This window comes from Petromyzon marinus, chromosome 37, assembly GCF_048934315.1.
Source record: "Petromyzon marinus isolate PM22_M1 ecotype Great Lakes invasive population chromosome 37, UKy_Petmar_22M1.pri1.0, whole genome shotgun sequence".
NCBI lineage: Eukaryota > Metazoa > Chordata > Hyperoartia > Petromyzontiformes > Petromyzontidae > Petromyzon > Petromyzon marinus.
In genome coordinates, this window is record NC_133703.1 from 21,122,410 (window position 1) to 21,149,092 (window position 26,683).

The following is a 26,683-nucleotide window of genomic DNA, read 5'->3' on the forward strand; positions in this document are numbered from 1 at the left end:
AATTTTTTTATTATTATGTTTTATTTTTATTATTTTATTTCCATTCTACGTGACTTTACCGAAATAACCAAGAAGATGAATCCCTGCAGTTACGAAACGAACACGTCAGTTTAACACGCAGCAGGCTTTCGCGACCAATATCCATAGTAGAGATTTTTTTGGGTTAGATCGCGTAAATATATCAATCAGATTGTAAATGTCGTGGCTTGGCTCTCCAACACACAGGCGCGCTCACGTACTAGTGACGAATTGGCCACGTTATGTTTACGTGACAACCCGTACTAGGTGGCTATGTCGGGTGGTAGCGGGTTTTAACGACACAACATTTATATATTTACGCGATGTAACCCAAAAAAACCCTCTATTATGGATACATACGCGTCTAAACTGATTACGCGTCCTCTTCCAGCGCGGCCGACGCCCACCCTCGCCGTCGTAGGCAAAGCTCCACGTGAGGGCTCCGTAACAGCGAGGCCGACGGTTTTTTTGCAGGTGCCCCCCCCCCCCCCCCGCTACGAGGGCTCGCGATGCATTCGTGTGTTCGAACGGCGCCTTCGGGAGCTCTGGTCGAGGATAGATACGGGGGCATACGGAGATTGCCGTGCGCGGTTAAAGACCACGTACGTACGGTGTGAACTTTTTCACACCGTACGCAGCCAACCGTGCTCATTGGAGGTAGGACAATAAACCAAAAAAATAACGCAGCCCCTAATGAAATTGGTTTTCAATTTATATTAAAAGGTGCCTAGCTCCAGTGGCTTCCTAATATGGGAGGAGCGTTCCAGATGTTCCGCAGGGCACCTGAAAGCGCGCGATGCAGTGACAGTCTTTGTTCAGATGGTCACCCAAAAGCCGATGCCTGCGAGGATGACCGGAGTTTGCCCGGTGGTCTGTGCTTCTTGGCGAGATCGGCGATCCGTGGTCGAGCGTCGTTCGCGTGCGTTGATTTTAATTTGTACCCGAGGTTCCGAGACACGTGACGTCTCATCAAACCGCGCCTCGACACATCCGATAAACAAACTATGTTTTTATTTTACCAAGTGAGGCCCACTGAGTTATACAGCTGTTTTTCAGAAGCGACCTGGCCGCAAATGATAGCTCAACGAAGTGGCTGATTACGTGCACATTTATAGCAAATATTCTAAACGCACGTTGATTCTAATGTGTGGAGGGAAAACCGGAGGACCCCGGATAAAAATCCACGCAAACAACGGGGCGAGAGAGGCGTCAGGGTTGGGGATCGAACCCACGTGCGCCTGCGTACCAGGCGAGGGTTGGTGGATGAGGGGAGGGTTCAAGGGCTCGGCGTGATTTTCCCGCTGGCATTCGGCCCACTCATAGTGTCCGTCGGTACATGGCCGTCGATTAGTAATTTAAGAAAAAGCAAGCACGTGGGCACAGGGTTGTTACTTACCGCCAAATGGTGGTTGCTGAGCCATGCGGTGGAAACGCCACGTGCCCATGACGGGAACCAGTCTATCCGTAGGACGGCCACTGTTAGCTTTCCACAAAATGTTTTTGACCCGAAAATAGATGAGTGCCTGATGTTCATTGATAACCAATATGATGTAAAGTGCTTTTAGAATTGTAAAAAAAACGGACTGTCAGTGGTCTGTGTCTCTTATGAAAACGATAACATTTCCCGTTTATATAAATGTGGTGGGTATTCATACATATTTATAGTTTGCACGTACGCATGCGTATAGGGGTTAGAAAAGCAATGTGTGCATCATGTATGTTCAGTATTAACATGAATTTGGTCTAAATTTTGATTTAAAGCTTTCGTGACTGCAGTAATTCATATTCTTAGCTCTTTCGGTAAAGTCACGTTGAAGGGAAACAATAAAATAATAAAATATATAAAACAATATGAATTTGGTCGTGCAGAAAATTCAAGAACTCTCCAAAAAACAGTCTTGGGACTCAGCGAGGCTTTCGTTTGTAAACAGAGGACTATTATACTTTTGTAAATTTACGTACTTTTGTTTTTAAAGTCATTAAGGAGCAAAGGCGACGGAGCATAAAATATTTGAACCCACAATAGGGCCCCCCTCTGCCCTTCCTGGACCCCCCCCAACCACCCCCAGATTGTTTTTGTTGGCCAGCTACCGCCCCCTTCTAAGTTATAGCCCTGTTATTCAATTATAACTCTTTACTACAACGCGTGTGTGCGTGTGTGCAGTGGTACCAGCATGCACGTACACGGTGCACAGTGCAAGTGTTTGGGGTGCCGTGGTGGCGAGATGTTAACTACTTCACCCGGTATACAGGAGGTCGTGGGTTTGATCCCGACCCCGACACTTTTGGAGTTTGCATTTCTCTCTCCCCGTGGTCGCCTGGATGTTTTTCTCTTCGAGTCCTCTGGTTTTCCCCTCCACATTTAGACATACGGGTTTAGAGCATTTGGCAGCTATACATTTCCACTCCGTTGAACTATCATTTGTGGCCAGGTCGCATCTGAAAAAGAGCTATACAGCTCAGTGGGCTTTACCTGTTGAAAAACAAAGACTCTAGTTTGTGTGCCCCTTCTCGTCCATGAGCCACAGCCCTGATCATGTTCCATGTGGCGACCACCCAATGTGGCGTAGCTTTCGCAGGTTCCAACTCCTCGCTGTCCAATCGCATCGCGACTACGTGTGTTCTGCTACTTTAGGTGGTACCAATTTCTGCTCCGGCCCATGGACTCTCGGCATCTCCAGCAGGAAGGGAGGGGGCACGGTTGGATTCTGTCCCTATAGCCGTGTTTACATAACCCTTAGATGGGCAGAATACATTCAAATTACACATTACCGGAGGAAATGTCATGAAATATTCACGTAATACAAATTACCAATTAGTTTAGATGCAGAATACTAATTACTTTGATGTAATTTCGAAAGCGATTGAAAAATTACAAGTATAATTAAAGTGGCATTGTTTGAATCACACGTAATTCAGAGACACTGCCCATCTCTGGAAAACCAAACCCCCCACACGTGGAGCAGACAGCCGCCTCTGGGTGGTCACTCCTCTGGGAGAGTGGGCGCCTATTTCCAGGCTGGCGGGGTCTGTGATGTCACGCTATCACGTGGGGGGCAGGCTGAGGGCAGTCGTCAAATGATGAGAGGACTCCCCAACCCCCCCTGTAATGGAATAAGACCGCAGGCCGGAAAAATCGTTAGTTTCCAACAACATGGACACGTGTAAAGAGCACCCAGCCTCTATGCACCATGCAAGATCCATCGGCAGGCTGAGGGCAAGATTTGGTTAGGCTGAGGGTAGGCTGTGGGCAGGCTGAGGGTAGGCTGTGGTCAGGCTGAGGGTAGGCTGTGGGCAGGCTGAGGGCAGGCTGTGGGCAGGCTGAGGGCAGGCTGAGGGCAGGCTGAGGGCAGGGTTTGGCTGGCCGGTGACTGAAGAGGGAAATCCCAGCTGCAGAGACCTCCGGTACTGCTGGTGGTGGCCCGGGTGCTGGAGCCATCCACCCTACGATACACGCAACAGATGAGACGACAATACATAACAAGCACACAGCAAACGTGACATCGTGGTGATGCCCCGCGCTCGGGCCTCGTTTGGAGATCGTCCGCGGCAACGGCGCTGCTCGGTTCGTCTACGCCGCCAGCCCAGTTGGGCCAGGCCCCGACGTCCGCTGGACGTTCAACCACGGCTCTGTCTGTGTCTGCCGGCGCATTCTCCGCGCGTGTCTTTCTGTGTCCTACGTATGTTTCGCTGCGCCTGGCTCCGTCTATGTTTCTCTGTCATTCTTACCGCTCCGTGTCTCTGCGCGTATCTTTCCATCTATGTTCCTTTGCGTCCTTCTCACCGTTTCTCTGTACGCGTCTACCTATAGAGATATGCTTCTCTGTGTCGACGTTTCTCTGTTGCGGATGGCAACGTTTCTATGTTTCTATACTTCTATACGCTTCATTGATTCTCCCCTCCCCGCACTCGCCTTGCTTCAGCCCTCCCGACACTCGCATCCTGGCTGATGTCACAAAGCTACACTGCAACCACCCCTCCCCCCACCTCAACATCTCTCCTCCCATCCACAGCCTGTTCACGACGATCCTGCATCACGCCCGAATTGTCCGCCAACGCGGCGGCTAAGCCGGTCTCCCAGAGTGCCGCCGCTCCTGCTCAGGCCCATTGACGTTCGCTCTGAGAAAGCGACGCAGCGGTCCAGCGGCCACCCCCCTCCCACCATTCCCCCGCACGACTCCCCCCCCCCCCTGGCTCATGAGCCACCCCTCCCGCTTAAAATTTAAATTAAAACACACCAATTAATCTGCCCCGGCGACTCGATGCGAAGTGAGATAGCGCAATTTGACACTGTGAAGCCATCAATTCACGTTGGGCTGCTTTTAATGAAGCCCGAAGAAGGAATGCGGGCCGCTTTTTATTTGCCTCGCACGTTGGCGGGGAAAACAAGCAAAAAGATTCGAAGAGGCGCACAAACATTGACATCGAAAATTCCTTTTGCGTGCATTCCCAGCGACGGAAATAAAGTTTTTTTTTTGGAACCTCACTTGCTCAGTCTGAAGCCTGGAAATAGTAGGCCAAATGTGTGTGTGTGTCTGTGTGCGTTATGCGTGGGTTGGGTGCGTGCGCACGTGTGTAAGTGTGCATGCGCGTGGGAAGCGGCAGTGTAACGGTTAGGACGCTGCGCTACGAACCCGACAACTCGAGTTCGATTCCCGCTCACGGCCGACACCGGTGACAATTATCTGAACCGGTTCTGGGTCTCCACTCGGTCGATTCAGCCTCAAATGAGTACCTGGTGCGGTGTGTAAACATCGCCACTGGGGAGACAAAAGTGGCCGGGTGCGGTGCTGGCCATCCACCCCCTCGTGTGCCATGCCGTCCTTCATAGGTGCCCGCTAACAGCACTTGCCCCAACAGTCTGTTAAGGCTACATGGGGGATCTTTTTGTGTAATGCGTGGGTTGGGTGCGTGTGCGCGTGTGTGCGCATGTTTCACACCGGCGGGGTTGGTTGGGGGCAGGTGCAAACCACCGCACGGCTCGCTCAGCTGCTTAAAGTTTCTCCTTTCTGGCCCTCGTCGATTTCCATCGTCGATGTCATGCTCTGTGGCGCCGGCCACACCAACTCTGTGGGAGGGGCGGTGGATGGGGGATGGAGGGGGGTGGGGAGTGTGTGGGGGGGGGGGTTTAAGACGCCTGCCCCCCATCGTTTCAACTGGCACGCAGAGAGATTTAAGTCCAGGATCAGAATCTTTATTCAGACTGCAGGAGGAATCCGATGAGCTATGAAGCTCTTTTTCACAGACCTCCAGTGAGGGGCGGGGTCAGCAGGTGAGTGCGCTGCACCCCGTTACGCCACCTCTATAAACGTGATCCTGAAAAAAAAAGTCAAGCAGCCCTTTTCTCGTAGACATGCGCACCAGGCTACGTGCCCTGGGCTGCTGAAGCAGACGAAGGAGGGGATGAAGGAGGGGATGAAGGAGGGGATGAAGGAGCAAAACGAAGAAGATGAAGGATGAAGGAGAAGACGTCGGAGGAGACGAAGGAGAAGATGAAGCAGAAGAAGAACTTCAAAATCACTGTCAAGCGCGCGGCCGTGGCACTCCAGTGACATTGTTGTGGTGGTGATGCCACCGCCGCATCATAATTCACTGACTCTTTATCAGGAGGATTCATCATGTTTTTGCAGTCGTGGACGGTAATTTATACGTGTATTCCAATCGAGTAACTTGCGGTCAATTATTTTTCCTTTACTCGGTGAATGTGGACCATGCCGCCAGAAGAGAAAGGGCGCCAAGAAGTGTGTCGGATATCGTGCGTCGCTGATGTTAGCCATGGCCAAGAATTAAACTCAAGTCAACGGGTTCACAGCACAGTGCACGGACGACTGCACCCGTCACTGCTCTTAGCCCAGCCAATCATATCAACTATTTTTTTTATACTTAAAAAAAAATTGTTTTGGCTTTTTCCGTAAAAAAAATATATATAATAGTTCGCATATATATGTGTAAAAAATGTTTTTTTTTTACATTAAAAAGAAATGAGCCCGAAACTTCGTGAAGCATTTCACAGTTTAACAACGGCCCCGCTTGTGTTTGCATAAGAGAGGTCGCCCCCACTGCCACCCCGGCCCCACCGCCACCCCGGCCCCACCGCCAGGCCGTCCCCACCGTCACGCCGTACCCCAGTAGCGAGTAAACGGGAAAGGGGCTCTCCGCTTGGCACATGAGCCACTCCCCGCTCGCTGAAAGGCGCACAATAAGTGATTCCTTATGCGGCTTCATGAACTGTCCCAATCGGATTTTAAATTAAATTTTATCATAAATTTGCCTCGTTTGTTCCGTCTAATTCGTACTATCCGCGTTTCTGTTCTGTCCACCGATTCATTCTGCACCGCCTGGCCCCGTGCTGTGTGTATCGCGTGTCCACTCTATGGTGTCCGTTCCAAGTTGCACCGTCTGCCTTGTTTGTAACCCTCTCGGTTGGTCTCATTCATTCAGACGGTTCGCCTGCTGGACAAGGACGCATTTGATTTTCACAATGTAAACGTTGAAAAATATGAACGAAATTGTTTCGTACTCATTCACTGACTGTCCGGGAGAGTCTCCACCAGGTCGTAGGAATTTTTTTCATGCGGATCTTCGCATTGGGTCTTTTACACTTTTAAGACGTTTTCAGCCAATTAACGATGAGTGTTTATCCAAGTGGGAGGAAATCAGAGCCCCCCCCCCCCCCAATGAAAACCCACACATGCAAGGGCGCAACACTCGATCCCTGTACAGATGTAAACAGATGGCGATTAGTCCACTTGCTGTCCCGCCTTTGCCTGGTGAGCCAGGGTACGGCTCCTCCTCGACGCCCATGGGATGGGAGTTTCACAGCTTTTGTGCGATGGTTTACAGGCCACGTGCAGATCCACCACTGCCCAGTTACCACGCCACTCACAGTCTGATACAGCACAACAATCCCATTTTGTGTTGATTAATTTACTAATTGTTACATGCCTGGTCGTCACCTTCTGGTACACGACGGGGGCAATTGAGGAGTGAGTGTGGTGGGGAATGAGACTGAGCTACTGAGTGGGCCAAGGGCAGGGCAATGAATCAAGAGAGATGTGTCGTCAATTGACCACCAGCGCGTTTACAGCGACAACAACTGGACATCTGTGCCTCCGATTATCACGGTTGGCTACGTACGTTGCGAAGACGTTTAACTTACATACATACCATCTGCATTTCTTTATTCCTGTAAATCAGCCAATTGCTGAACTGTCATGATTATTATTATTACGTACTTCGCTTGTTTGTCCAGGAAAGCCTCACTGAGTCTTATGACTCTTTTTCCGGAGAGTCCTGCCCCGTTCTTCGCAGTAGCGGGGTGCGCGATGATTGCTACCAACAATCCCGATTGAGTAAACTGTGGGTAACTTCTCATCTTTGGTAAATCTCGTCCAATAATTCCCTGTTGGTGCAGACAGAGAGAGATGGAGACGGAGACAGCGGAGAGTTGGAGAGAGCGTGGAGTGGACTCTTACCAGAGTCCAGGGTGAGATTGAAGGGGCGATCGTAGGCGGTGAGGAATTCCGCTGGGGTGAGCAGCCCGTGACAGTGGAGTAGGTGCGCCAGCGTGTCCTGCGGCAGCAGAAGTTCCGGGTGTCTCTCCCGCACGCTCTCCAGTGCCTGACGCATGCTCACCTGGCACGTGCACAGAGGCAAAAGACAAAGTACCGCCCCCCCCCCCCAAACTGCCGTTAGCGAGCACTTATGAAGGCCGGCACGGCACACCAGGACGGTGGGTGACTCGACCTAGAGGAGGCCCAGGTCTGGTTCAAATGTTCGCCGCTGTTATTGATCGTGAGCGGGAATCGAACTCGGGTCGCCGGGTTCGTAGTGCGGTTGCGCTTAACTCCTGCACTACCACTACCCCCCACTGGCACGTACACAATGCACATCAGCACATAGTTGCCGATAGAGTCCCTGGTCAGCCAAAGAGTGAGTGCACTCTCGCCGTATAAAATGAACAATGATGAGTGACTGAGCGCATGTTTGAGTGTGCACTTGGAGTGAGTGTGTAGTTGAAATGTCGATCACCCTCCAGCCACAACGGAGGGCGGAGGAGTGACGCCCACAACAACGAGTGGGGCACCGGGTGACTGAAACACAGCGAGTTAGCACAGTGGGGAGCACAGGTGGCGCATCTGCCAGTCATCTCTGTCAATCAACCCATATTACCTGCGCTTGTCCCATCATCTGCCAGCGGGCCTTCGACACTTCACGTACCTGTGCCAGAATAGACTGCACCTAGCCTGGCACATGCACTGCGGTGATGTCACCGTCACTCAGTGGCGAATGAATGGATTTTGTTGTTGTAATCGTCGAGTACATAGGTTAGGTCATGGGCTCCGTGTAAGTTTGCGGAGGTGAGCGTACATGCAATTTTGTGGGTGAGTGCATCGGTTAGAACACGGGTGAGTGTGTGCAGATGTGGCTGAGCGTGCGGTGAGCGTGTCGGTGAAAACACACCGGGGGCCAACGCAATTCGTGGAATAGCTCAGATTGGACGAGAGTAATATCAATGTCAGAGTCAGTATTCTTGTTGCTACATTCACATTGCGCCATTATAATGGGGCGGGGGGGAGCAGGGGAAAACATTCCGCTTGCAGCATTCTGCTCTTAAACTGCAGGAGAACTGTTAAATTCAAAGTCAGCGCCGGCTGCTTGAATGAGAATTGGAGCGGTGCTCCAATTCCGTTAGTCGCCCCGGGGACCACATTCTTGAGGGTAAGGGGCCAGTCTCTCTGCAGGATAATTACGATTGGCTTCCCACAACGCGGTAATCATTTTTATCAACCCCGAGGGAAGAGGAGCTGAATTGACCCCCTGAATGGGAGTTAATTTCCGAACCTTTCGATCGCAAAGTCGCGCACTCTCGAACCAACCGCTCCAGCCTATCAAGTTTTATAATAATCCGAAATAAAATACGAAGGACACGAAACACGAGCAATTTTGTCACACGATGCTGTGGCAGGCAGAGTGCTCAACTCCCGCTTGGAAGCTCGACTTAGCCCATCTTCCCTTCGGGGATGGATAAAATTGGTACTACTTCGAAAGAATTCAACGTGACATCAGGGTGTCTTCTTCTTGCTCAAACGCGATTTTGGTCGGAATGCTGATGCAAGCAATTCCACGTTTCCATGGCAGGGACCCATCAAGAATACCGTGCAAATTCAGCGGCGTGTGTTTGTTTATCACGTTTTTGATCCAGCTGGCCAGGAATAGTCCACTTTTCACCCAGGCAACTGGAGAGCACAAACTTAAGTGTTTCTGACATAACATTAAAACTAACACTCACATATTTAAAAATCACACTGAAGAGACAAACAACATATACACTATAAAAATAATAATTCAAATAACTTTTTTTTTACTTAAAATCTCATCAATGGTGCTCATACTCTCCGGGACACTGTTCCAGTGTGCAACCAAGCTATTATAATTGAATTCAAAAAGCCATGAGCACTAACTGGACATCTGTGAAAAAGAGCTTTATAGCTCATCAGATTCCTCCAGGAAAAAAATAATATTATTATGATTCTGTTAGAAATTTAAAAGCAGTTACTTGAACGCCACCGATCTGGCTGTTGGTACGGAAGGTACATTTTCCCTTCAGCATGGTCGCGGTTGGCATGGCTCCCTGTCCAATCACCCAACTCTTCGTAGCCCGGCACTCAGCCCCCTCCCCTCCCCCGGTGCAGTTGGACCGCTGGGACGCCCGACAGCTACGCCATGGGACGAACGTTCTTGACGCCGTGTCAATCGCTCCGATCGCAGGGCGACTATGAACCCGCGGTGCGAGGCACCGGGTGAAGCAGCGCCGTCATCGGGGCTATGGTGCCCGTGTTTGCCAACAATGCCAACGCGGTCTCCGTAACCGCACCCCTCCACCCGACCGCACCGCGCGCTCGCACGCATACGCGAACGCATTCACACACGCTCGCACGCACACGCGCTCGCACGCACACGCGAACGCACGTGCACGCGGGGCAGACGGCAGACGATGCCCCAAATGAGCACGCTGGGTCCCATGTGCGTCTCGGGGCCGTTCTCCTCTATGACGCATTTCACACAAAACGTGCATATTAGACACGTTTTATGGTGCGTGTATATATAACTTAAATGTGCTTATTTCACAAATTCAGTCTGAAGTGGCGTAATCTCGTTTGGCTCGTATTAATGATTTTAATTTGCGAGAGCAACATAATATACGTTCCTTATTTTGTCACGGACCCCACCACCGCCACCACCACATGCTGGGCTCCAGCCAAGGGTTACTAAAGTCTTTATTTTTATATATATAATTTCGAGCATGCAATCACTTGTTTGCTAGTTTATGCTCACTTGAGAATTGTGGATTTCACCAGCCTCTACTCAGTAACGTCCCCTAAGTTAGATCTTGAATTTAGGAATGTTTTCAAAGTATGTTGTGCACCTAAAACGGCGCGGCATGTAACCCGGTCGCCTTTGCTAAGGAGGCATCGTTTTACGCGGCATCTCAACCGGTGTATTTTTCTTCTATCTCCGAGTTAAATAAAGGATCCTGGCTCACGAAGAGAAACCTTAGAGCGAGCGTCACGGGGAAACGACGATATTCGTATTAATAATGTCTTTGTTGACGCCGCTGCCGCGTTGGTAGCGGCTCGTAAGTACGACTAACACAAGAAAAAAAACTCTATGCCATTAACAACAACACTATTGAGCATTGCCTCAAAAATATATAAAAACATTTTCTAATGTAAACCCTTTATACCCTGTGCAACGTTTCGGGCAATGGCCCCGTCCCCCATTCGTCTGTACGAATATTAACGATCGGCGCAAATAGTAATCGCTGCCACATGCGGCGCTCGAGCTTAATGAGCGGCCGTCCGTTCGTCCGTGCGACCGACCGACCGACCGGATGTGCAGCACCAGCGGAACCCCGCGGTTCGATGTCGCGCCGCCCCGCTCGTTTCGTTACGGCCAACAGATGTGGCCGAGTGAGTCCATCCCGTGAGAGCGAGAGGCTCTCGCGCCACGTCCACATGCACAAGCGCGGCAGGTTTAATTTCGGCGGCCAATTCATCACACCCCCCCCACCCTGCCTTTCCCGAGAAGGAAGTTTCTCGCGAGCGGCCGCGTGGGCCGGGGGGACGCGTGCGGCCTTCGGAGTTGAAGCGCCGTCTCTTACCCCTGCCCTTGCTCGCCCCGTCGAGAGGAAAGCGCTGCTGCTTCTCCCCCATTGGGGGACCCTTTGCCCGTGGTGAAAATGTCAGAATTTCTACTTCTGGGGGGCAGGAGACAATCACTGTGGATACGGGGCTTCCAAAAAAAAGCAGTGATCAATTTTATCGGTCTGGGACGGATGATGATGGTGTTGATTATGATGATGGGCTGAGTTTACCCCTCCCCACTCAAACTTGGATTTTAACTTTGGATCCATCCTGCTCTAATTTAGTTTAAGTTTCAAACATTTGTACAGTAAAATATATATATCAAAATCTAAATAAAAACGACTTTAGTGCTCTCGTTAGCGGCACCAAGTTTAGAATTCACATTCTTTCATCGGTGCTCTCCACGCTCGTTTGTCAAATCTGCACAATACTTTGCAGTTGCCTTACTTTTTAAATCAACTCTGAGCGTCTGGGATACGATCTGCTCTGTTGTTGTTGTAATGGTGGTTGTGGTGGTGAAGCGTCATAAGCCGAGGCACGCTGTCTGATACGCACGGCAGAATTACGACCCTCTCGACAGAATGTGACGTGTCTGCGGAGGGGGGAGTTGGGATGCCCGTGCCAATCTTGACAACGCTCGGCCAAAATCACCGGCGCAGTGGCAGAGCCCTCAACCCACCAGTGGAAGGTCACGAGTTTAAAATATCTGTCAGGGGTCAACTCCGCCCATCATCCCCATGAGGTTGGTGAAATTGGAACTATTCATGTAGCAAACCATAAGTGGACGCGTTATGAATATCCTGGTCCTTCCCGCCCATTGTAAAAATGTGGAATTTCCATCACTGGCTTGTGGCTGTTAATGCTGATGAGTACAAACACTGCTGTGGACTATCAGAATTGGCGTTGGAGTTTACAGGGCGGTAATTAACGTGGAGATCAGCGTATTCATAACTCTGGAATTGTGGCCAGATATGATTGGGGTTAGTGATAGCGTTAGCACTTTAAATTGGGGGTATTGTGCACTACAGCACCACCCAGCACCTGTGCTTAGCGTGGTTGGCTACGTACGGTGCGAAAAAAGTTAAACATATATATGCTTGTGTGAGCAGGGAAAAATTGGCTCGACATTTCTGTTATAGCAGCCCTCCCTCCTCCTACTGCTCCTCCTGGTGCTCCCCTTTCCCCACCTCTGTGCTAACTCTCCCCTCCCCCCCCCCCAAGGTTAGTAATGCAAGGATACACAGATCACGTCCATGCTTCCCGCACGTCCGATTAGGACGGTTGGTTACGTACGGTGCGAAAGAAGTTCAACATGCGTACATACACGAGTAAGGCGTTCGTGCGATTTGACCGCGACGTGATGTCGAAGCTCCCAACCGATATTCGTTGACTATTTGGACACAATTTGGCCGACTGCCATAACACGAAACGGTCTATCACGGCGGGAGACGAGAGATGAATGGTGGGGGAATCTCCGCTGTGCACCGGGAAAGTGTGCACCAATTACACTGCACAGCAAAAGTCTGCGGGCCAGAACTGCGCGCAGAAGAATTAGCTACGGACGGGTGAAGACGTAGCGGCTGCCAATGTGACGGGCCGGCGATGACTTTCATGAGAAGATGGTAATGAGTCGCCCAAAATTGCCTCACGGCGAAAAACGAACGCGCAAGTCGAAAAGCCAGCGGTCTTTTCGCCACCGGCGTTACACACGCGCGAGTGCCAAGATTTCCACGTAACATTTGGCGCACGCAAAACAAAGGTGATTGGTTCACCTCCACGTGCCAGGAGCAGGAGAGAGGTCATTCCCGATGGGCTCGAAGTGTTTTTCACAAGTGGGTATGAGCACTTGCCATTGGCTGTTTCAGCGTCGCAGTGGTCAATGGACGACGTCAGTTATTTTCGCGGGAAAGAGGAAAGAATGTGGTGCGCAAACCGAGTTATAGTATATTTATTTTAGATAAGGCTCGTGAGCAGGAGGCAGCCGTCGTGCCACTCTGAGGGGTTGGCGACTGCAACAGTCATGGAAAAAGGCCTTCTTCATCCAGCAGTGGAAAGATCACAGCCGATGATGGTGATGAACTGAGTCTTGTTTTATTACTCGGGAGTTTTGTTTTAGTCGTCGGAAAAAATGACAACTAAGCTAAGGTGTTTTATGCTCTTTTTTAGAGTTGTTTTAGAAGTCACACTGTCTCAATAATGCAGAGGAAACCGATTTTATCTTTTTTTTATGGACGAATTTTTTTGTCGCTGACATTTTTTTGGCAAAGTTTAACATATTTTTGGAAGACCCGGGCCACCGCTTCCTGTCGAAGTCACGCCAAACTGTACCGACTTATACGCCCTTGGCTGTGGCTCCTGCTCATTCCTCGCATCATGAAGCTCCACCGAAAGCCACAAACAAAATAAAAAAACAGCCGACGACATGACGAGGCAAACGCACAGGGAAGCGATCTGTCCGCCCGAAATGTCAACGCGTGATTGTGAAAATACGATTTGTTTTCTCGATGCCACGTGTGTTTTTGTTATCGACTTTGGAAAACCTGCCCTCCATCAACAGCGCTTGCTTACGGCCTGGCAATAACGGCTGTGCACATACAGCTGCGCGAAATATAAATACACGACACATATAAAAGACAGAGATCCCCCGTACAGCCTTTAACAGGCTGTGCTGTTAGCGAGCAGCACCTATGAAGGCCGGCATGGCACACGACTGGGTGTGTGGCCAGCACCACCGCCCGGCCGCCTTTGTCTCCCGAGTGGTGATGTTTACAGACCGCACCGTTTGAAGCTTAGTCGACCTAGGGGAGGCCCAGAACCCGTTCAGATAATCGTCACTGGTGTTGGCCGTGAGCGGAAATCGGCGTCCTGAGTTTGTAGAACATGGCGCGAACCGCTGCACTATACACACACACACATATGTATTGCGCTCTAAGTCACAGTTGTTGAGGGGGAAAATTAAACTCGTGCCAAAAAAGCCCTCAGAAGCTGCAAGCACCGTCGTGAACATTCTTTCCGCAAATGACATAAAGTACACGATGGTCCGCACGTCACTGTCAATTTCGACGCAAAACGGGAACGTGCAAGTCCGTGGGAACCGAGGCGCTGAACGAGCCGTCACCGTTTTTCACAGCATCGTTTGAAAGACTTCCCCTCCATCATGTCCAGTTTCCCAAGCAGCTGCCTCAAGTCTCTAATCTCCCCTACAAACTTTACCCTTGAACCTTCTCCAACTTCTCCTACGTTTGAATACGTTCGTCTTATTGCTCCCTGTCGCTCCCCCCCCCCCCCTCTCTCTTTGTGTCCCCAAGGTATTATTTTGGTGTTGTGTATTTTAGCTTTGAAGTTCGCTTTTCTTACCCCCCCCCCACCCCTACACCCCCCCCCCCCAGCCTTAGAAACCAACACAAACCTTAGGGGAATGGAGCAAGTGCAGTCCCAGCTTGAGCACGTGAGTGATGGCCTCCGACGCCAAATTCACGGTGGACTCAGTGGCTTCCCCGTCTCCCTCCAGTCGCGTGGCGGGCAGATTCAGCACCTTCACGCGAGCACAGGGACACCACCTCCCCGTTTAGTGTCCCAGGCTGTCAGGGGCACAAGCACTGTCGGTGAGGACCTATTAACCCTTTCCCATTCCGAGGACGTACGTCTACGTCGTCAGTTTTAATCCTTCCGATTCCGTTTCGATGACGTACACTTACATCATCGCAACGGACGTACACTTACGTCACCGGAAGGGAATCGGAAGAAGAACGAAAATAACTTTATCGGTCCGTATTCAGGTTGGGAAGACGCACTGAGGTTTCCACAAGGCCTAGCGGGAGGGCGTGTGGAACAGTTTGGAGCCAGCGGGTTGGTGAAGACAGGGCGCATAGATGCGAGAGCACGGTACAACTATGGGTTTTCGCCACATCGCCCTCTGCTGCCCATCACGTAGGCCCGCAGCCTGTAACAGATATTTTATGCGTGGTTGTCGCCCGTCCAAGGCCTATCCAGGCTGGAGCGTTGCTTCGCTGCCGAGAGGCAATTCAATCGGGCGCATTCCGGGTGATTCGGTCATGGGCTCGTGCAGGTAGCCCAAGGGACTTCTGAGCTGCATTGTGAAAGCCGTATTCTGACAGCAGGTCTCCTACTGGAAACATTTTCTTTTCCATTCAATGACTTTAAAAAAATTGTATGTACGTATGTATAAGTTCACTGCAGATGTGTTTTTCTTTCCGTACGTGCTCTCTATAAATATATAAAGCGGACGGTGGAACCCAGCAGTCAACCTCACCAATATCACGAGTAAGCTCGTATTTTCCTACATCACTGCTACATCAATCTCTCCGTACACTGAATGTCCTTTTATTAATTCGTTAATTCATTAATAAGCCAGGAATGTTAGCGCTCGCCTGTGAACCAGCGGTGCGGAGGCGAGGAGGGTAAGCGGATCACAGGGATATGAGAAACTCGCTAAAGCCACTGGGCGACACGGTGGCCAACAGACGGCAGCACATCAGGTGGATTTACGAACTCATCTGTGCGGATCTTTGTGCGCTATTTCCTCGAACGTGTGAGATATCTCTGGGCATTCCAGTTTCCTCTCAAAAGCAAATGCTCTCTTTTAATTGGAATTGGCCAAATATCCAAATGTAAAATCCTCCTGAAAAGAAGTCTTTAATTTCAAGTGAGGCTTCTCTGGATAAATAAGTTGTATTGATGTTAATTTTGACACGCTTGAGAATCCATGAATTCAATCGGTTCCAATTTTCAGGTATGCTACCACAGTGCTGTTAATGTTTAGCACAGCGCACTTGCAATTCAAAGGTTGCCGTTTCGATCTCATGGCACAGCAGGTAAAACAGTGTCGACAAGAGGCATGGACATGTGATATGTGTATTCTTGCATTACTAACCTTGGGGGGATAGCAGAGGTGGGGACAGGGGGGCGCTAGGACCAGTGGTCTTGATTGGGGGGGAGGGGGGGGGCTATAGAACTTTTAGACATTCAAGCCAATTTCTCCTTGATCACACAAGCGTATGTATGTATGTATTTTGAACTTCTTTCGCACCGTATGTAACGCCCATACCTGCCAGAACCACTGCTGAAAAAGCCTGTTGGGGAGGTCATGTGACACCACCACAATCTTGACTCCTTGCAGCAATGCCCTTGACGAGAAGTGAAGGGGGGTTGCGCAACAGTAATTAATTGCAACGTTCCTGACGGACGTGACACGAAGCCAGACGGTCAAAGTCAGCGGCAGAACCGGCGGAGCCGAAGTGCCCATGCGCTCCCAAACGAGAATTTGGCAGTGTTACCCTCCATCGAAAAGCGACGCATGAATCGACACGTTACTAAAAGAGAGGAGTAAATCACTATGGTCATTTACGGATATATGTACAGCTCCATTGTCAATCCACTGCTGGATGAAAGCCTCCCCCAAGCTGTGTTGTTTGAGCGTACAGTACTTAACGACCTGCGGTGGCTGGCACAGGTTGCCGATAAGTGGGGGGGGGCTATATAGCCAGTTTCAGAAGTCACCAAGGCTAGCCATGGTCGGGAACCAAATTTCATGACGCCATTGCCCCTGCCATCTGCTTCAACACTTTACTTTTCGACGCCAGTGATTGCAGTCGGCGCATTTGGTTACACAATCGTAGAAAAAAAAAACTCAGCATGTTCAAATCCTGGCCAGGAGAATACTCGGCCATATCATCCGTCCGAGGTGGGTAGCTGCGAGTACCGCTCTGTAAAAAAAACAGTCATCGAACGGACAGACTGCTGCTCCCCGTGCGCGGAATGCTGAGGCTCTGCCACCTCTTCGGGACCACCAACAGAGAAGAGCGCTGCCCAATTCTCACTTGAGCGCGGAGGCATTCAAAATATTTATATATTTTTCTTCACTTAACATTGTAACCCACCTTATTCATTCATGTTTCACAACAGCGAAGTGACACGGTTAGTCAAAGTTTGGGGGGGGGGGGGGAAGGCAACTTCATCCGCTCGGAGTGCAAACCCGGCGTGCATTTAATTCTGCGGACGCTGAGGCCGTGAGACCGTGAAGTCGGCTCCACTGCCACCACCGCCGCCGCGTCGATGCCCGCGCGCCGTGCACTCTCTCTCTCCGTCGCTGCCCCGTCCCCTACCTCTCCTCTCTCTGCTCCATGTCCCTGAGGTCCCTGAGGATGGCGTAGATGGACTCGCTCCCACACTGCACCGCTCGACAGACAGAGGACGATTTGAAAACCAAATCAAAACACGCAAAAAAACGAGCAGCAAGGTCAGCAGAGGGCCGGGATGCCCACGGCCACGGCCGGTCACACACGCCTCCAGCATTTTCCTGTGTTTTGTTCGCCGAATGTTCTACTCCCAACAATTCCCCCCTAAATTGGTATGGGACCATTGAGGACAGTGCAGGAAGCTGCCGTCAATCACTGTCAACTTATAAAATAGCGGGGGGGGGGGGGGCAGCAAGCTGTATGCTGTGTCAGAGCGGAACGATTAAGCCCAACGGCGAGTCGATTAAATCGTTACGATTTAGGGTCCTGCTTTAAGAAGCAATCGTTAACCTTACTTATTGCGTAAGCAGTTTTTTTTTTTATTGTGGTTGCCCTGTACAGCTCGCCGATGCGTCTTTGGGTCGTACGGTGCGTTGTTCGGCAAGACGTCCGACGTTTTACTCCGCGCGCAGTGAGCTTCTTCAGCGATAGCAATGAGCAGCCCGCGTTCGAGCCTATTACCTGCTGCTGAACCGGCAAAGCCAACACCAACAGCAGCAAGCAAGCAAGCAGCGCTCGTACCGTCGGTGTGAAATCGAGCTGCTCCATTCGGTTTCTTAAAGTAGCTCCCAGCACTTGGAGCAAAACGTCGGACCTTGCGCCGAAGAACCCGTGGCACGACAAGACATCGGTGAGCAATTTTTTTTTCCCTTAACGATGCGGTAGCCTACCGGGGGCTTACACGCCTCTAGTTTTATGCCTTAAAAGGAAGGCGCAACCCAGCAAAATACATCGCCCGCATCTTCTAGGTGCACACCGAAGGCCATGTGTCCCGGGCTGTGCAAACGTAACCTTTGTTAACAAGGGAAATGAACCGACTCTCAATTCACAATCAGTTACCCCATCGCAGTGCTCTCATAATCGGGCCGGTGCGTTTAAAACGCACGGTAGTAACATTGCCGTGCCATTGCTGTAGCGCTCGATCCGCGTGGCCAATTCTGACTTTAAAGCATTTTACGCGGCGCTCAATTTTGCGACGGACAACGCTGGAATGCCCTGGGCGAGAGGGAGCGAGAGGGGAGCATTGGTCGGAGGGGAGTTGCGTTTTCCTCTAATATTGCAGGAAAGAGCCGCACCGGGGCAGTCAGCGTAGTGCTGAATCATCACCCACTTGCTAGAGGCCCCCCATCCTCGCACTCTCACTACTCCCCCCCCCCCCACTCACAATTTTCTCGGCCTCGCGAGCGGCCCAGGACAAATATTTTTCTCACGGTGCCACAAGGGGCTCTGACCTCGACGGTGTGGATGACGGCCGTCGGGTAGATGAGAAGCAGGCCATAGGCCGCCTCGCCCTGGTGGTGCTTGTGCAGTCGAGCAAACAGCCGCTCGTAATACTCTGGCCCCAGAGCAGGAGAGACACACGGGAGGGAGGGAGGCCATTGCGGTACACGCAGAAAAATAGAAAGAGATCACTCTCGGCATATTGTAATTGTCATCGAGTTCCACGGTGTGTTAACCTTGCAGAGTGGTGGTGGGGGGGGGGAGGGCGTGGGTGGTGGTGGTAAAAAAAGTGTAGCGGTTAGCACGCTGCGCTACGAACCGGGCGACCCAAGTTTGATTCCCGATTATCTGAACCGGTTCTTGGGCCTCCCTTAGGTTGACTCAGCCTTAAATTAATACCTGGTGTGGTCTGTAAATATCACCACTCCAGAGACAAAGGCGGCTGGACGTGATGCTGGAAACCCACTCCCATCCCATCGTGTGCTGTTCCGGCTCACTAGCAGCACTTGTTCCGACAGTCTGTCCAGGCTATACGGGGGCTCTTTGTCTTCGGTGCAAGTTAAATGCTTCAATCTGGCCAAAACGCGCATTTGCGTTTAGGTATTCTACCTTTCTCGAAGGCTCTCGGTGCAGAGTTCGGCTTAAGATCACGGAGACGTATTGGGTTATCACAATTTAGCACGCTGCGATCACGGTGTGCACATGTACAATGTATTTACAAATCATAATAGTAATAAAATGTAAACAAACATGTGCACAGTCGTAGTCGACAGGATGTTAAACAGCCAGGGAGAGGAATGCATCGATGCACGACCCAGACTGCATTCGCAGACTCGAATAAAGACGGCCACTGCATCGCACGCTTTCAGATGCGTTTTTGCGGCCGTCTGGAACGCTCTAGCTTCCTTTTAAATCATTTAGATGAAAAATAACTTCTTTAGAACTGATATGTGTTTAGTTTGTTGTCCTTCGCCCGCAACTCCGATTCGCAGGGTTGGCTACATACGGTGCGAAATAAGATACATACAAACTGTATGATGTCACGCGAATCCTATTTTTCAAGGTATTTATCTTGTTTTATATTCTTAATTTATTTGTCTCATGGGTTCTGTTGCAACAACTGAATGCCTGAAGCACATAATTCTTGAGAACGTTTTACGCCACCATTTAAGGACATCAATTTTGCATCCTCACCACTTTGAAACTTGATACCAGCCAGAGGCTCCTCGAGTGGTCCAAAAGACTGAAATCGGGCGGAGATGGTTATGCCACAAAAAAAAAAACCTGCCTTATGATCATCCCGGGGGGCGGTGTTGGCTGTGCTGCTGCACGTGCCCTGCAATCCAGCACGGTGGAAGCAGCAGTGTGGGTTGGTAGATAACAGTAACAAATATTGTGGAACTCCCTGTGGACGTCGGGGACGTGCAGTATGTACCCTGGCTCACCGGGAGAAGGCCGTGCAGCAAAGTTGGGATCAATATTATCCGTCCCTTCTGTGTGGGATAGAGTGTTGGCCGCTCACATTGGTGTGTCGGCGATTTCCTCCCAAAATTGTATAAGCAGTGGCTGCCCTATGGATAACGTGCCTACCGATGGAATTTCCACCACCGTCTCAGAGCCGTCAACAGAGGGTGTCGCTCCGTTGTTCTTTTGCGCAAAGATAAGTTTTACTCTGAGCTCCAACTGGTAGGACAGATCATTCTAAGCATGGGGGAGCGGTGGGTGCAGTGGTTCGCGCACTGCACTGTGAACCCGGCGTTGGCGTTCGATTTCAAGGCCACGACGCACACCAGAGGAGAGTTACATCTGAACAAGTCCTGCAGCCCCCCCTTCACGAACACACGATGACCAGCGTGGTGTCGTATGGTCAAACCATCCCCATGACTGAAATGGTGTAAGGGAGGCTTCATCCAAAAGCAGATTGACAAAGGGCTGTGAATTATTATGTTATGTTTCATAAGTACAGTGAGGGAAAAAAGTATTTAATCCCCTGCTGATTTTGTACGTTTGCCCAATGACAAAGAAATGATCAGACTATAATTTTAATGGTAGGTTTATTTGAATAGTGAGAGACAGAATAACAACAACAAAATTCAGAAAAACGCATGTCAAAAATGTTAGAAATTGATTTGCATTTTAATAAGGGAAATAAGTATTTGACCCCTCTGCAAAACATGACTTAGTACTTGGTGGCAAAACCCTTGTTGTCAATCACAGAGGTCAGACGCTGCTTGTAGTTGGCCACCAGGTTTGCACACATCTCAGGAGGGATTTTGTCCCACTCCTCCTTGCAGATCTTCTCCAAGTAATTAAGGTTTCGAGGCTGACGTTTGGCAACTCGAACCTTCAACTCCCTCCACAGATTTTCTATGGGATTAAGGTCTGGAGACTGGCTAGGCCACTCCAGGACCTTAATGTGCTTCTTCTTGAGCCACTCCTTTGTTGCCTTGGCCGTGTGTTTTGGGTCATTGTCATGCAGGAATACCCATCCATGACCCATTTTCAATGCCCTGGCTGAGGGAAAGAGGTTCTCACACAAGATTTGACGGTACATGGCCCCGTCCATCGTCCCTTTGATGCGGTGAAGTTGTTCTGTCCCCTTAGCAGAAAAACACCCCCAAAGCATAATGTTTCCACCTCCATGTTTGACGGTGGGGATGGTGATCTTGGGGTCATAGGCAGCATTCCTCCTCCTCCAAACACGGCGAGTTGAGTTGATGCCAAAGAGCTCCATTTTGGTCTCATCCGACCACAACATTTTCACCCAGTTGTCCTCTGAATCATTCGGATGTTCATTGGCAAACTTCAGACGGGCATGTATATGTGCTTTCTTGAGCAGGGGAACCTTGCGGGCGCTGCAGGATTTCAGTCCTTCACGGCGTAGTGTGTTACCAATTGTTTTCTTGGTGACTATGGTCCAAGCTGCCTTGAGATCATTGACAAGATCCTCCCGTGTAGTTCTGGGCTGATTCCTCACCGTTCTCATGATCATTGCAACTCCACTAGGTGAGATCTTGCATGGAGCCCCAGGCCGAGGGAGATTGACAGTTCTTTTGTGTTTCTTCCATTTGCGAATAATCGCACCAACTGTTGTCACCTTCTCACCAAGCTGCTTGGCAATGGTCTTGTAGCCCATTCCAGCCTTGTGTAGGTCTACAATCTTGTCCCTGACATCCTTGAAGAGCTCTTTGGTCTTGGCCATGGTGGAGAGTTTGGAATCTGATTGATTGCTTCTGTGGACAGGTGTCTTTTATACACGTAACAAGCTGAGATTAGGAGCACTCCCTTTAAGAGTGTGCTCCTAATCTCAGCTCGTTACCTGTATAAAAGACACCTGGGAGCCAGAAATCGTTATGATTGAGAGGGGGTCAAATACTTATTTCCCTCATTAAAATGCAAATCAATTTATAAAATTTTTGACATGCGTTTTTCTGGATTTTTGTTGTTGTTATTCTGTCTCTCACTGTTCAAATAAACCTACCATTAAAATTATAGACTGATCATTTCTTTGTCAGTGGGCAAACGTACAAAATCAGCAGGGGATCAAATACTTTTTTCCCTCACTGTACAAGCATGGCTTTCGCAATGTACTGTCAAAATAATTAGCACGCAAACTTGCCATGAATGTCTGGAAACTGGTCCCAGACATTGTAATTAACACCACCGCATGAGTGAATACCGCCTTAGCGAACTCCAACATAAGCAACCTATTAATATTAATAACAGTCTGCATCGTAGGCAGGCACACAGCACACTCACTGTTAAGGTCAATGCATGGTAATGATACCATAGGGAATTCAGGTTTCATGTTGTATTGGGTTTGTAAGTTGCAGTTTAACCATAACATCCTTTACTGACAATTTCTAAAGGCATTGTTTCTTAATATTTCATATTTCCAATGGATTAATACAATGTTTTGTGCGCACAATTGTCTTCATTCCAATTTTACAATATCTAGTTTTATGAACATAATGTATTTTTTTACAGGACATCTGGGTGTTTGCTTAAGCGCTGCCAAATATTTTCCATAGAAGATCCAACATTTGAGAGTGATTTACTGCCATCACTATTACCGTATTAGTAAAAAAATGCCTTGAAACTAGTTGTGAGCCTATGCCCTCTTTCAGGTCACCTCCCAGGCGGAGCGTGTTTACGGCGGTTTAACGACGACCATAAAGTGCAGCACTTTTTGAGAATTGTGTTTCTTTTACAAACACTGCAAATTTAAGTCTCCAAAGTTTTGTTCAATTTCGCAAGCGGTTGTTTTTTTCTGTGTGTTGAAACTTGAACGGTCACCATATTCCCGGTGTTATAAGACCGGGCATTAATTTAAGATTAAGTTCAAATAGGCTAAGCCCATATTCTTGGTTCTTTCGGTAAAGTCACGTTGAAGGGAACCAAGAAAATAATAAAATACATATAAAACAATAAAATTCTCACGACGTTGGTTTTCACACCTGATGATGACTGCTTGTGTTGCAAGCAGTCATCATCCCTTCAACGTGACTTTACCGAAAGAACCAAGAATATGAATCACTGCAGTCACGAAAGCTTTTAATCAAAATTTAGGCTAAGCCCATGTCAAGTTTAAAGTACACCGACTCTATTCTCCCAGTTTCTTAAGCAAAAAGTTCGGGCTGACTCTAATAATTGATGGATGTATGTTGAACTTCTTTGATACTATACGTAGCCAACCGTGTTAATCGGAGGAAGTAGTACATGATCCAGTAGTACTGTCCCGACGACTCTATGCAGGCCAGACTGAGAAAAACATTAACCTTTCCCCTGAATCTCGGAATGCGCAAGCGGCTCGTCGTTAATTTCATTTCGAGAGGCGTAGCACCGCTGTTTGTAAAGACGCCGTGCTCACCGCAGAGAACCGTGGCGACACGACCGCCGCACTCTGTGATAGCTGGCGCCAAACTGTGCCACGCACACTCCCGCGTGGCTTTTCACTTCCGAATCAAACTCGTACCGCACACCTCGTGACACCCAGCCCAGGCACGTGCCTACGAGGGCTACTTTGCCTGTCGGGTGGCATCTTCATTTGCTGCAGGGTTGTGCAACAGCTGCGGGATGCCGCACAAAGAAGCAATCTCAAAGGTAACATCAGTGGCACCTGGCCATCATGACCTCTTGACCTTTGTTTAATCCCGCACCTCTGATTCGGACGGTTGGCTACGTACGGTGCGAAAGAAGTTCAACATATATACGCACTTACGTAATCCAGTGGTTCTCAACATATTTAGTATTGCGGCCTCTCAATCAAGGCCACTGGTCCCCCTTTCCCCCCCCCCCTCCGCCCCCTCCAGCGGTTACTAAGGTCACAATACAGAGAGAGACCACACTTCCACTCCTCAGATCTATGTGGTGTTAGTAAAGCATGTGGGCAATGTCATGTGTCAGTGTTTTGTGGTCGGAATTTGTGTCATGTTGTGTATTTGCATGTGGTGTTCGCGAGGCATTCGCGTCACAATGTGTACTAGTTTTGTCATCATAACGGACGTTAACCCCCCCCCGCGCACCTACAAATAGCACGGTTAGCTACGTACCGTGCGAAAGAAGTTCAACATACATACATATCTCCTGCACGATATCCATACCGTAGCCTGCGCGCCCCCCGGCTTTCCTCCCCACCCCCTCCCCCCCGGAGTTGAGAACCGCCGGATTCATCGGCCACTTGCTGCCTGCCCACCGTGAGCAGGGCGCTGCGTGTACCTGCAAGCTCGCGCTTGTCCGCCAGGTCTGGGTGGAGCTGCCCCACATATATCAAGCGGTGCAGCAGCGACTTCTGCCAAAGCAAACAGGGTGAAGATACAAAAAGAAAAATCACGATGATGACCTACGATTAAAACACGGACACGCAGACGAAGCTTTGTGAAAAAATGTGTGTGGGCCCTGCAATTACACTGGCATTTGAATTGCACATCTGTTTCAAATAATGGCCATTAAAGTATTAAAAATTTGATTCCAAAAGCCACTTAAAACTGAAAACTATTTTTATTTTACCAGGTAAGGCCCAATGAGCTATATAGCTATTTTTCAGTAGTGACTTGGCCACAAATAATAGCTCAACGAAGCGGCTTATCACGTGGAAACGTATAACAGCCAAACACTCTAAACGTATGTTTCTAAATGTGCAGGCGTCATGGTTCGGATCGAACCCACGACCTCCTGCATACCAAGTGAGGTAGTGAACATCTTGCCACTGTGGCGCCACTTGTTACGCTTATCGGGAATTGTCGGCCGTAGATTATGGCTTTTAAGAAAAAGCGTGGCAGTATAACGTGTAAATAAATGGTCTTCTTTATGTGAACAAAGCCAGATGAATCCATCACGAGTGAAAGTGTTTAACTATTATTTCCGAATCATAAGACGATAATGTACTATAGCTGTACAATACATTGAATGTATTCCAGTATATGTGTGCAGGAAATCCTTAAGGACTCCCAAGTCTTTTTTCAGGAGGGTCCAGCCACATCGTAAAGTTTGTCCAATCCCACCAATGAGTGTTTGACGTTGTGTGGGAGGAGTACCCCGAGACAATTACGTAGATAAAGATCACCCGTATAGCGTTAAACAGACTGTTGGGGCAAGTGCAGTTAGCGAGCACCTATTAAAGTTGGAATGGCACACGGGGGGGGGGAGGGGTGGCCAGCACCATGCCTGACTGTCTTTCTCTCCCCAGTGGTGATGTTTACACATACCGAACCAGGTGCTATTTGAAGTCAGTCGACCTAGGGGAGGTCTAGAACCGGTTCAGGTAATCGTCACTGGTGTTGGTCGTGAGTGGAAATGGAACTCGGATCGCCGGGTTCACAGCGCAACGCACACACGCACGCACATATGAGAAGGTAGCACTTTTATAAGCTTTCCACAGATTCAAAATCACATTGTTGCACATGACCACCCTAAACTTACAACACCTAGCATTCCCAGGAACATCTCACAGCCGAGTGATAACTAGGCTTAAACCCTACTTGCTTCCAAGATCCGTCGAGATTGGGCGCATTCCAAAGGTGATTTTGAAATCTAAGTGCTACTGACAACACTCAGCCGAAAAGACACGCGCGACTCTCAGTACTCGTATTGTGGTACCAGGGCATCATTTCAGCTGGGTTAACGACTTGGGAAAATAATTACACACCCAAGACATCACACCACACACACACATACCTCTCCTTACGATTGTGGCTACACGTCACGACGTTCCACGGCGAACGCTTAGCGAAAAATTGAAACCCGTCGCGGTGTTAGAGATGGAGAGCAGGTTGGGGAGGAGAGATGCTTAATTTAGAATGAAAAAAAGGCTGAATATGTGGACTGGACGCAATTGTCTGAGGAGGAAGCTCAACGAAGGACAGTCTGTAAGGGAGGCGGTTGAGAAGGAGGCCATAGGCAGAGAAAGTTTGAGGCCGTTTAACGACTTGAAGGAAGGGGGATGTACAGTGAAATGAAGGAGGAGGCTCAAGATCGGACAGGATCGAAGGAGTTTTTTTATATGTCTTATATCACAGTTGCTGAGCACAGTTCCCTAAAATGCCACGTGGGCAACAACAAACGGCACTCTTGAAGTTGCAAGAGACAAGTGTTGATACGTTCCTTGAATCGAGCGAGGTTGCTATAAGAACTGGCGAAAAAGAGACGATGGGAAGGGAACTCCAATGTCGAGCAGCACGAGAGGAAGAGGCAGGAAGAGAAGGGCAGTGCGGTGGTCGACTTCGATCGAGGTGACAGAGAGCAAGTCTGGCAGACCCACTTCCTCAAAACGGGTGAATAAACGCAGAGTAGACGTGGCGGTAGCCTTAGAAGAGTGACAAGGAGGTAAACCGAGCCAAAGATCTTTCGTTCTCTGCCAATGAGCAGAGAACTAAAGCTGAACTATAGAGAAGTTTTACAAAGCGGGCGGTGGTAGTGGCGGCGGCAGCGGTGGTGGTGGTGGTGTTGTTGGGGCGGGCTGCTCGCACACCGCCTCGTTGCCTTGAGCCCGGAGGGCACGCCGTTCCAGTAGTCGCTCGAACAGGTTACCCCTGAGCGCCG

General features: G+C 49.6%; 1 protein-coding gene across 3 annotated transcripts in view; it reads right to left on the reverse strand.

The window, feature by feature from the left end:
* Nucleotides 1–1,012: 1,012 nt before the first annotated feature.
* Nucleotides 1,013–26,683, reverse strand: part of TEX47 (testis expressed 47) — a 30,200-nt gene continuing 4,529 nt past the window's right edge. The window contains exons 2-9 of one of the 3 annotated variants that reach the window (XM_032967165.2): nucleotides 24,362–24,434; nucleotides 18,655–18,758; nucleotides 17,291–17,355; nucleotides 16,234–16,312; nucleotides 14,575–14,700; nucleotides 7,494–7,653; nucleotides 4,959–5,086; nucleotides 1,013–3,462 (exon numbers count right to left, since the gene is read on the reverse strand). In XM_032967165.2, the coding sequence (XP_032823056.1) occupies nucleotides 5,004–5,086; nucleotides 7,494–7,653; nucleotides 14,575–14,700; nucleotides 16,234–16,312; nucleotides 17,291–17,355; nucleotides 18,655–18,758; nucleotides 24,362–24,434 (690 nt within the window). In that variant the 3' untranslated portion in view covers nucleotides 1,013–3,462; nucleotides 4,959–5,003. Of the gene's footprint in view, nucleotides 3,463–4,958; nucleotides 5,087–5,159; nucleotides 5,401–7,493; nucleotides 7,654–14,574; nucleotides 14,701–16,233; nucleotides 16,313–17,290; nucleotides 17,356–18,654; nucleotides 18,759–24,361; nucleotides 24,435–26,683 lie in introns of those variants that run through there. The other 2 variants (XM_032967168.2, XM_032967166.2) reach the window with 2 other exon arrangements.